This window comes from Parasteatoda tepidariorum, chromosome 5 (assembly GCF_043381705.1).
Source record: "Parasteatoda tepidariorum isolate YZ-2023 chromosome 5, CAS_Ptep_4.0, whole genome shotgun sequence".
Classification (NCBI taxonomy): domain Eukaryota; kingdom Metazoa; phylum Arthropoda; class Arachnida; order Araneae; family Theridiidae; genus Parasteatoda; species Parasteatoda tepidariorum.
Window position 1 is genome coordinate 88,789,237 of NC_092208.1, and position 12,755 is coordinate 88,801,991.

The following is a 12,755-nucleotide window of genomic DNA, read 5'->3' on the forward strand; positions in this document are numbered from 1 at the left end:
ATGTATTTATTATATTATCGCTAAGGGCACAATATTATCGTACGTGAGAAATGTTTGAATCGATAACGGTCGCGATACTATTGTATTCGATAAGTTTTGTTATAGTTCATAATCGCCATATCTTATATTCCAACGTGTTACATCGGTAGCCTGTGAACTATGTAAAGCAGCGTCGTTCAAACACGAACTTGTGCTTTCATGGCCCGTGTAACTGAGAAGCACTCAGTATTCCAATCCTAATTTGTATTGAAAAGAAAAACTGGTAACAAATGTAATCAAGTTTGTCAAAATAAGTACTTATTTTTGTTTATAGGTGGATCAAAAAGAAGTAGCACGTCCAAAAGAGATCAAACTCACCATTTCACCAGCGAAGGAGTCTTCTCCTGCAAACAGACCATCTGGAGATTCAGCAGAGTCACCCTCATCTCCAGACTTGGTACTCAGCATCCCTTATTTAGGCTGTTTTTCGAAAGCTCCGTCGTAATATAAAATGATGTTATTTTTTAGATTAATATGTTATTTTTATAACTAATTTGAATTTGCAACTGTTACTCATGAGATCAAGTTTAGTCTATCTAAAGTCAACGTGCTTATTTAGAAAATGGCGAAAACGACACTATGGAGAAAAGCCACAGTTTTGTGAAAATGAAAAGCGTTCATAGTTCAATTTTTTAATATTTAAAAATTTACTCCAATGCTGCATTATCTGGGTTCGTAAAAATTTGCAAAAACTGAGAATAAGGCAGTGATTTTGATAGTTTTCATCCAGGGGAAAAAATGTCACCAAATTGGCGATTTTTGAAAAAGTTTAATAACTTTTAAAATATTTAAATTATTTGTCTGTTTTAAAGTCCACTATTAAATATATAGTTTAAAAGCATTGCATAGCTTCAAGTGTAAGGTACTATGGCTTTTCTTTTTTATTTTCCTTGGCGACAGAGCCTCGAAAAACAGCATTAATGCGTTTATAATATTCTCATTTCCTTAGAATTGCTTAAACTAATCCAACTCTAAATGGAGTTTCGAATTAATATGGTTCATTAATATGGTTCTTTAATATGGTTAAACTTTCAATTAATATGGTTCTTTAATATGGTTAATCTTTTAATTAATATGGTTCATTTTGAGACGTTATCAAAATTACAATGAATTTAAACCTTATTTCAGTGCACAAAATAAAAAACGGACTAGCCTGAATAACTTTTGATCTAATGATCGGATCTTCACGCTCCAAAATTCAATCTTAAAGGTTTGACTTATTTTACAAACTTATATAAAAGATGTCAAAAAATTCATTGTTTTCTAAACATAGTGAAATATTTTACAAACTTACTATTTTCCAAACTTATATTGACTGCACAGCCAAAGTGGTAAATTGAGCCTTCTCCTTTCAGGACTTGGACCAGGATTCGATTCCCTGTGCTAGAGAATGGATCTCTGTACTTCCCTCAATCGTGGTTTAGTGGTTCCGAATTCACCTTAATATAATGTCTCCGATAATTTCAGTACCCGTGATATCCGAGCCTCGTTGGGTGGTTGGGGAGCGTGGTGCGAAGGCCGTGTGTTTGCTTCCACCATCACTCTCTGATTTGAATTGCGGTATCGTGCAGTGTTGCCTTCGGATCATCATTAGGAATTAATAACATATTAAAGTAGCGTTGGTTAAACACCGAAACATATTTTAATCCAATATATTTTAAAAAGACAAATACATGTTTATAGCTATATTTTAAGAACTTGTTTAGTTAAGAGACTTTTTTTTTGCAGAGTCCGGATGTGAAGTTTGAAGAGGAAGACATGTGGCTGGTAGAATTTCCTTCCAACCTGAATCTGGCGGCCATCGAAACATCATCAGCGACCACCAAGAAACATCCCAAGATAAGACGTCATTCTAGCGTCGAAGTTGGACTACCCTTCCGATTGGCAGTCCAAAAGACTCAAAATAATTTCCTCTCCCCGAACATTCATTACGAAGATCCACCCTCGCCTCGTCGTTTCAGTGAATCCCAACTAAGGTAATAGTCGAACCAAATTATGATGAGTTGAATCACCCAGTGACTGCTTCTGCTCAGTGTATTATTTATGAGTCATTCCTACTCTAGCAGCCCTAGACCAATAGAACTTCGTATTAGTACGTGTGGACCTGGAAAAGTGCTTTTTTTCTTCCTCCGCCGTCCTAATAGGGTTTTATTTTATTGCCGTCGTCAGTTCTTGAGTTTAAGACTACCAAGTTTCAGCTCCACCGACCAGGAGGAAATGAGGGTTGGTTCCATCAAAAATTCCTCCACGGAGGTAAATTTCTCCCAAAACTTGATCCAGAAGTTCCCATGTCTTCTGGATTGAGCTCAAAATTACAAGGCTACGGAGTTGAAAATCAGTGGTCGTAAACTCAAAATTAGGTCAGCTGTTCAACTACGGTAATAAAATAAAAACTGGTCTATACTAGGTAACTTTCAAGTCGTAGCTAGGAAAAAAGAGAACATTTAAGTTTCAAAAGTCTTTACTAATGATGTAAACAACAATGTAACGCTATACAATACTCATCATTGCATTATAATTGCAGAAAAGAGATACTAAACTATATAATTCGCAAAACAAACGAAGGTAGAAAGCAAAACAATGTTTAAACAATTTATTATTAGAAAAAAACTATCGTAACATTATGTAAAAGATGAATAAAAAGTAAAAGTTTCATTATTTTTTTTTAATTTCAAATCAAGACAAAATTATTAGTTTTAAAGTGTACTCGATGTTTAATAATATTTTTTTTCCGTAACTGGTCCTCTAGAAAGTCCTAACACCACTAAAAGTTTTCAGCGCCTTCTGGGGGCAGCAACACCCACTTTAAGAACTCAAACTCTTGTGTATAGTACCACATCCATTATGTTCAACAGTGACAAAATTATATTGCAGTTTTATTACTGTTTCAGATAAGGACAAAATAAAAACGTTTAACAAGTTATTGAAGTAAAATGTTTGAATCCTCTGAAAGAGTGATAATAGAATAGATATTTTCAAAAACAATTCTATTTTATTTCTTTGTTCGTAAAAGAAATAAAACAGGAAAAAATCTGTATAATGAATTGTTGAATGTCTGAAACTTCTCACATTTGAGGAACAACACCGGTCGGTGTCATTGAAATAATTCTTGCCTTATCCAATTTATTGAACCTCTGAGGCGGATGTTATGGGTCGTTCAACCAAAAGATATGTTCGTGAACATTCCAAAAACAGAGACTCTATTATCTCGATTCTAACCTTTCTGCAACCATTTGTTACCCATTCATCTTGGTTATCCGTTTCACACTAGGGACACTTCTTCAATCGATGAAAATATACCTTTGTACATTTATCTTGTACAAGTTGTCTCTTGCAACTATATTTTTCACTGAAACAGAACTGTATTACTAAGATATAATGTTACTAAGATAAATTAATTTACACTACTGGAGAAATTAATTCACACAATAACGTTTAAAAGGGTTTCGAATAAAAAATTGACTTATATTAAACATAAAGAACTATTTTTTAGAAATGTTTAATCATGTTTACATGAGCCATTTTGTTATTCTAAAACATTTTTTTTCGAATGTGTTCCTTTAGTCTTCAACTTTTTATGCCCTTCTTGACAGAGATTATTTAATTTATCAAATACTTTCAATTTCGTGAAGTGATTAATGCTCTTTCACTTCCTCTAAGAAATGAAGTGCATCGAAAATAGGGTTCTTTCCTTTGAAATAACATCACTGTTTCAAGAGTGTACATTCGCTTGTGATCATTCATTAATGGTTAGTTTAAATATTAATTATACGTGACACTAAATACGCAATTCTTGTTGACTCACTGTCATTTAAAAGTGCGTCTTTTGACAGACCCTCAAAGATTTGTACCCATCAAATTCGAAAAATTAGTTTCGCTAGAACCCTGTTCATGTACTAAACTAATGTTAAAAGTAATTGCCAGGAATCGTTACAAACTACTATTTTTTTGTATCACACTACTCACTACACTACCTTTTTAAAAAAAAGTAGCACACTACACTATAAAGCACGAAAAAAAGAAGCGACTACAGTAGCTTCACTACTAGTAATGGGCTACTTCCGATCAAAGTGTATAAGTAACTAAATAAACCGGTGTGATTAAAACTAATGACATGAAGAAAAACATTTTTAAATTAGACTTTAATTTGAATTTTAAAACCATTAAAGGCGTTGAAATTTAGTGTTGAAGACGTACTACATTTGTGTGCACCATCACTTACACGAAGAAATAAAAATATTTTATTGACATTAGGTAATGAATCTTGTATTATTTAAAACTAAAATGATAGATGACATGAAAATTTACCCACAAATGTAAACTTAACAAATATTTTTATTTAAAAAAAAAAACGTTTCCGTCACTGTCATTTAAAAGTGTTTTCATTAATGATTTAAACCTGTAAGGTCTATAACCCATGACCCGTCTATCACGTCAGCACTGTGGTCGGAGCGAGATTGTATCGACCAGTCATCGCTAGGATTCGAACCAAGTTCACTTCATTAAAGGCGAACGTTCTATTCACTTACTTTAATTTTTGGATAAAACTACGCGTGTGCACCCATAGTGTCTGTAAAGTGTCCACTGTTAACGTTAAAAAAAAGTACTATCCTCTGTTGCAAGTTAAGAAAAAACTTTAACCCTATTGAGAGAGCCTGTTCGTAAAATACACGCTAAATGGATGCAAACACCAAGACACCAAGCACGGACGAATATCAACATCGCCAATTCTTGAAATGATGTAGCATGGCCTTTTTGCGTACAAAAAATAGCACGAACTAAATTTCTGTCCGACGAGTTTAACTTTTAAAAGCTTTTGGATTGTTTTGAAAGCATATTCACACAGTTTGATAGCTGAATAAAACGGAACTATATGCATCCTCGGATGATTACTGAAATCCTGCACCGCAATAGTCTTTTCTTTACTTACAACGTCGAGCACGCATAGTTACAAAAATCAACTTACGTACGGGAGCGTGCAGGATGATATGCCAGACTACGAACTCTCTCTATTCTCTGATGCTAAAAATCAAATCCTTTTTAAAACGTCTCTTCCGAACAAACTAAGCAATGCCATCTTTACCTGATATTAGGCTAAAATTAACCCTTGCATCCGATGTCCAGGGAGCTTTGACAAGAGGTATCGGAGTTGTAAGAGACGCAACTCTTTCTTTTATTATTATTATGGATGTTAACTTACCATCATAATACATTGATATTGCAATGTGTAGAAATGCATTTATTACTTCTTCCTTTTAATTTTTTACAGGGCCGATGATGTTCCCATAAACAAATCTTTCGCTGCTAAGGTCAGACGTGTTCTTGCCAAAGTGAAAGTCAATAAAGAAATGGAAGACAAACTGACTTTAGAAAGCGATTCATCCCCCAAAAAATGGCCAAAGAAAGACAGCAAAGCAGGAAGGCGATCTAGCACAGGCTCAGCTAGTGACAAAATGTCTTCGTTCTTTTTTCAGTCAAGACCTTCCGCCTCGTCACAATCCAAACGATCACAGGAGAAGGATACTTCTGGGGACATGAGTGGCAAAACTGCTACAAGGCACGGCAGTGATGGAAGACCTGTCCCTAAAAGAATTCTTCCAACAATTACAGAATCTTGTAGCTTCGACAGCTTGCGAGAATCTCCCCTCATGACTCACATGTCATCTCCTCCGGTAGCTAGCATGCCAAACTTAGAGAACAAGGAATCTCTAAACTATTCCACAACAATTGACATGCCAGATGCAGATGAGCTTTGTATGGTGGAGTTACCTCGAAAATGAATTAGTTTTTTTATCATCCTCTAATCTAATCGAGAAAAACTCAAATATCGAACTTCAGGAAGGAAAAGAATCTTTTAATCGACAACCAGATGAAGATAGTGTTGTATAATGGAGTTACTTCGAAAATGAACCAGTTTTTTATCATTTTATTTTCTCCAGCACCTCGAATGACAAACTTCAAGAATAGAGAATATTTGATCTGGCATGCCAGATGCAGATGAGCTTTGTAAGATGGTGTTACCTCGAAAATGAACCAGTATTTTATATCATTTTATCAGCTCGAATATCGAAATTAAGAACAAAGAATCTTCGAATTAAGATAGCTGATGCGGGTGAGCATTATATAGTTATTTCAGAAGCACATTAGTAACTTCTCATTTCATGTACTTAACTAGCTTGCGAACTTCAAGGTATATTTTTCCTTATCTGTCGAAACTTCCAGATGCAAATTAGTTCCGCACTTCAAAGGTGAAAAAAAAGTTACTTATCGTCTCTTTGGCATAAATAGCTAGAACATCAAACTTGAAGGAATAATAAACATAAATGAATTACCAAATGCAAACAAGCGCTATATTCTAGAGTTGCCTTGGAAAATAAAAGTTATTTATGATCTTATGTACTCGAATAGTTTACGAAACTTGTTAAGGCCTCTTCCATCGTAACTACAGTACAGTAAAGTTACCTCGAAAATTAAAAACTTCTTACTATCTAATCATGTGGATTCGTGTGTCAAATTTTAAAAAACGAAAAATATTTAAAGCTCTTCCCGAATGATTGAGCTGCAATGAAGAGATAAGCATTTGATTAACAAAGAATACTGATCGTCTTCAACACATTTATTTATTCATACTGTCCCAATACTTTCAAAATGAACCAATTATATTTCATCCTTTTCGATATCTTGAACAACAAGAAGGCCAAGCATGGAGATCAAAGGACAGAGGAATTTTTCCAAAAGAATTGATCTACAAGGTGCAAACAAAACTTGTCTGGTAGAACAAGCAAACTTCTTTACTTGAACATAAGATTCAAATGAACAAACCATTACGACGTGACTGTATAGAATTTGCAACTGGTTACTCATTCCACCCAATTGCATAGTCGAACAAAACATATGAACATTCTAAACAGCACTTTTTTCGATTTTCAATACTTTCTAAAGCCTAGCAAAACTATTATATGGGGACAGGGGGTTCTTAACCTGTAAATCACGACTCAAATTCGAAACATTTCAGAAAATAAAAGTTGAGATTTAGATTTTATTTATTTTAAACTGAACGCTTTTTGGTTTTAAAATATGATTAAACAGATATGTGATACTTCCGTAAGAAGTTATATAAGGTATAAATCACTCAGAACTATTGTTTAAAGTTCTTTTAAAAGCTTTTTTGCAAAAAGAAAATAATGTACTTGTATTCATGCTCTAATTGATTTCCGTACTGCGCATGTTCTGAGTGGTTTGAAAATTATGATTGTTCTGTTGTACTTAAGTCAAGGAGCAAAATTCTACGCATGATTGCTTCATCTCTCTATCATATAACCTCACAATTTTGTTGCATTCAATGTCTACTAAATATATGTATTTAAAAATAAATCTTTGGGTCGCTCGGAGTATCTGATTTTGGATCGCGGTTAAACAAAAAAAGGTTAAGAACCCCTGTTATAAGCATTTCGAAGCAGTACTTCCGATCCACTCTATTTTGATAAAGAGAATATTAATATCCTATCTTACATACTTTTAGCTATATCTATATATGGTAGTTACAGACATTTTTTTTCATCTTAGAATGAAACAAAAAATTCTATGAGAGCTATACGCACAGCCGCACGATCAAAACAATTTATTCAAAAGTACTAAAGTGACAAAAGGATACCAGCAAGTGACGTAGTGTGAGTATCTCGACTCTGATTGGTTGTTGAAACGTGCCACTTTTTTTACATTAGCAACCGTTCTTTCCATTCTATTTCGAGTAAGCCAATCTCGTCAAGTATCAATTCTCGTAAGTGACACATTCGAAATTCATTCGCCAAGATTCTTTCTCAAAAATTTAAATTCTTTCACTGCATATTTATACAAAGACAAGCACGAACCCACGTGGAACATAAACAAACTAATTACGCATCAAAGTATCCAGGTACACAAAACAAAAATGTATCACGGTTACAATAAAATACATAAACAAATAATAAATCTAAATTAAGTAAAGGAGAAAGAATTATATTTCAACTCATTCGAAACGCGATACGGCTCTGTATTTAATTAACTTCACGTTATTTAACATTCTAACTTATGAAGATTAAGTTAGTTCAACTTTAATACGTCATTTTGCTGATAAAGATTAGCTGGCGCTGACGTCATAGGCCACATGTGTGGGTATCGGAGGTCTTCTTCCTGAAGTGCAAGTACCCAATTAAATCAAACGTTAAAAAATGCGTGCCTAAAGAATGACAGAACGGAAGTGAAACTTTGAGTAAAGATGGAGAAAAAAAAAGTGATTTTTATGCGGCAGTAGTAAACATATTTTGAGCTTTTTGGCATATCTACTTTATTAGCATATTAAATTAATTATATTTAATTAGAAAATACAATAAATGTTTGTGATTCAGATGTAGATCCAAAAAAAATGAAATTGACCGCTATTTTGCACGAACAATAACAATTAATGATTAGCTTCAAGAGACAACGTAGCTTCTGCTTAAAGTTAGCAACATCTTATCAAGTGACTCTAAGAGATTCATGTGACGATATGGTTTAGCCCACGCGTAACTAAATTCACGTTGAGCTCTGTATCTATATCATTATTTTATGATACTTTCTCATCTAAAATAAAAAAAGGCAAAAGCCATTAAGTTATCTTAATAAGCAAATAAGTTCGATACATTGCATCCTGTCACTATGAAGTAAACGAGCAGTTTCTTTTGCGGAAATTCAACAGAAGACGAATAAACAAATGTTATCCAATAAATTAAATCTATATTTAATATTTATTTCGTATGAATATCTGAAACGCTCCATTTATAGGAACTGGAGGTCACTTTACTTCTTAGATAATATAATTTATAATATTTGTTAGAGCTTGCGTAGCTCATCTTACTTAATCATTTTCCTTTTGGTTACATTGTCAGAAATTGAGCTTGTGTGTATAGCTCATATTAATTAACCATTTTCCTTTTTGTTGCTCTGTTAGAAATTGAACTTGTGTATATAGCTCGTGATACCTATAAAAATATAAAATATAGCTCATGCGGCAGATTTGCACGATGTTTTGGTTAAGGGTACCTTATTTCTGAAAGAGTATAGAAGATTCTGCCAAATTTATACCCTCCTTTACAAAGTTTCTCTTCAAAAACGTTGTGTGAGGAATTGTGTAGTAATTTAGATTTATTATTAAACCATTTCAGAATTAGCAGACCAAGTATAAAAGTATTTGCTGAAAAATATACAAAATGTAGTGCTAAAACGTTCATTATGAGAAAAAGTTATGTTTACCCAAAGGTTTATGTTTAACATTATCTGGATAAATAGCATACTAAGTTCCTGCGACCCAAACTATAACAAAGCCCTGAAAGAATTTACAAGGATTCATTACAAGTGGGCATACAATTTTAAAATATGAGACAAAAACGCAAGTATAAACTAACATCGCCAACATTGATCTCAATTTATTATTTTATTACAGAAGATTAATGTTATTTAATAGAACTCTAAACATTTCTCAAACATGCCAAATCTTTTTAAGCACCATATTATAAAACGTAAGCCAAATACAAGGTGCGGCAGAGAATCGGGGATTTGAGAACAACGCTTATTTTGAATTAGCTGCAATGAGAAATTGATGCTAGCGCCATCTTGTTGAAAACTTTAAAGGCTTTTTAATTATGATAGAGTGGTGGACAGGGGTGTGATGTGCTCATGTCACTAAGGTACATTTTTTTTAAATGGTAACAGTTACTTGATCATTCAGCATGAATTCTCAAGAGGGTTCAAAATTCATTGTAATAATATCATTCCATGCCATTAAAGGTTGTTTTAATGGCATGGAATGATATCATTATAATGATACACGGTCGAAGGCTTCGTCGTCATATGAAATTATGCTTTATTTTGGGAATAATATGCAATTTTCATAACTGCTGTGAATTTGCAACTGTTACTCATGACTGTTAGGACAAGCTTAGCATATCTAAAGCTAGTGTTGTCTATGCTGAAAATGGAGCAAAACTTCAATATAGAAAAAAGACGCAGTTTTTGTTGAAAAAGCGTTTGTGATTTAATTTTTTTCATATTTAAAACTTTACTCTAATACTGCATTGTCTAGGCTCATAAAAATTTGCAAAAACTGAGAATAAGGTAGTTATTTTAATAATGTTCATCCAGGTGGGAAAATGTCGCCAAAAATTGGCGATTTTCAAACAAGTTTAATAACTTTTAAAATATTTAAGTTATTTGTCAGTTCTAAAGCTCAGATAATTCTTCACGGCAATATGATAGATATAATGTAAAATCATCGTCTTGCTTCAAGCTTAAGACACTTCAACTGTGGCATTTTTTTTTTAAATTTTCTTTGGCGATAGAGCTTCGAAAAACCTCCTTGGTTACCTTCTGGTTCACTTCCTTGGGAGTCGAACGCTCTATCCCCTGAGCCACCGCGACTCTAAAATACCATTAGAGATTAAGCATAATTTAACATGAAAAGTTCCTACCGGGGTATATAGTGTTTTCTTAAGACCCGACCCGAATGCCTTCGGGTGCTTATTTTGCCAGAATCACAGACAATTCGGTGAAAGATTTTGCTGATGAGAGATAGTGGCATCCAATAGCCGTCTTTGTAAGATATAGAATTTTTTTTCAGTTTGAAAACTAAGCTGTGTGCGTCTTCTGTATTTAAAACATATTCTCTCCTGATAATACTTAAAATCGTCTGATTCGCTGCCCCTCCCTGTATTAAAAAGGTATTACATATCACCATAGAGATGCATAAGCAAAACAAACATCCAATTCAATAAATACAGTGAAACCTCCAGGAATGACAACCTCCATGTAGCGAACTAATTATTGTAGCGATTGTACTACTGTGTAGCGAACTAATTAATTATTTACGACCACTTGTGGGAGGCACGGAATTTGTTTCCATAGACTTTGTATTGAAGAAAACCTTCAGGAGAGACCATTAAAAGGACCGGACAAACATCTGCACCGAATGCGGTAAAGGTCAAATAAGGAAACACGAAATAATAAAACAAAAAAAGTAAGCGAAACAAATAAGTAGATTAAAATGTATTCTAAATATTTGTGTGAGACTCTTATTTAGAGAGTTCTTTTTGACGATAACAACCTCGTGTTGCAGTCAGAGTGCATCAAAGAATGCCAATGATTTACTTTTAGAGATGAAAGTTAAATAAGAAAAAAAAAAGTTATTTTAGAAAAAACAAGCATCTCAAACAAACCTCTTCTCACTTTTGAAACCTAACTAATTTTTATGATATGAAATTAAATGCAAACTTGAACAAAAAACATAATTGTCTATTTATTTAAAATGGATTTATCATTCATCATTGGTAAATTTGCTTTTGCAAATAGTTATATCAGTAGGGATCATTTTTATAGACGCTAATTTTAATTCATAGATTTGTCTTTTCATAACGCCTACAGAAGTGGTATTTCCGCATCAAGAAAATGACACAGACTAAAAATAAAATCGGTTGCAAAAAAACCTTCGACAACAGTTTTGAATTCGATGGAGGTAATCTCTAAGAACGACTCACCTCCATTCACGACCATTTTACTGTGGAACGGAGAGATGGTCACTCCCGAGAGGTTTCACTGTATTACATTAAAAATATAAAAAAAACTCAATCGAGTAATGACATAACAGGTCAACTCTTTTACTAAGTGATAAGTTCTGCAAATGAAAAGCGAGTAAGAGTAAGGTCATACTCGTGAACTATCTGGAAAGATCAACACATCAGAGGACATCACAGGCGAAACATATCTGAGAATGTCGTTATGGAGAATAAATTTAACTGAAAGATCAAAGAACTGTGATAAAAGGTATGAAGAGTTAGTTGAGAGTCAGAATTAAATCAAAAGTAGCTATAAAGTCACATATAATGCTTGTAAAGTAGAAAAATGAAACTAGTTTTATATAATACAGTCCTGCTTACAGTATATTTGAGAAATGAATAAAACCTATCTTCATGAACTAATAATGTACTATAATGTTTTCAGAAAATATGAATTTTAAAATAAAATCATTGGAGTTTTAATAAAGACTTGTTTGTCCTCTTCATTCAGAACAAGCGTTATACAGAACATGCACAGATCACAACCTCGAATGAATGGTTGACCGTATAAAGCTAAGCACGGGTGGCGCTAAGGTTTGAAATTCGCCGTAAGATTTCCGGGTTACTGCTTCTGGTTGATTTTTAAGCCTAAGCTTGAAAAACCACCCCATCTAATATTATTACAACCGTAGTGCTTACAAAATAACGTGTTCTTTCAATTTAAATTTCAGCGAAACAAACAACAAATGCTATGATGCAATGCAAAAAAATGTGATACTGTGATATTTTGTGATAAACTGTGATATTTTGCACAATTATAGCCACATAAGGGATAACACTCGAAACATGGCAAACCTTAAATTTTATTTATGTTTTTATATTAATTTTCTTAAATTTGTTTTAGGCTCACAACCTGTTAAAATTTGTAAATGCCAGGGAAACTCTTATGAATGGTGAAATGACGCGTAAATTTAAACGCAAATTACAATAATAAAACTTCCTAGAATATTAAGCCTATTCACACATCGCCTCGTAAGCATAACATAAGCGGAGGGGTACACCGGAAGTTTTCTAAATTTCTTCCGGTTTTAGGAAGCTTGTTATTGTTTACATTCGGTCAACCATCCATTCGGTTTACAAATTTCGAAATAT

General features: G+C 33.4%; 1 protein-coding gene across 1 annotated transcript in view; it reads left to right on the forward strand.

Moving 5' to 3' along the window:
• The window catches only part of LOC107445401 (uncharacterized), a 211,537-nt gene extending 199,447 nt beyond the window's left edge, over window positions 1-12,090 (forward strand). The window contains exons 16-18 of the mRNA XM_043039647.2: window positions 314-436; window positions 1,768-2,015; window positions 5,309-12,090. Of these exons, the coding sequence (XP_042895581.2) occupies window positions 314-436; window positions 1,768-2,015; window positions 5,309-5,819 (882 nt within the window). The 3' untranslated portion in view covers window positions 5,820-12,090. The remainder of the gene's footprint in view (window positions 1-313; window positions 437-1,767; window positions 2,016-5,308) is intronic.
• Window positions 12,091-12,755: the final 665 nt, after the last annotated feature.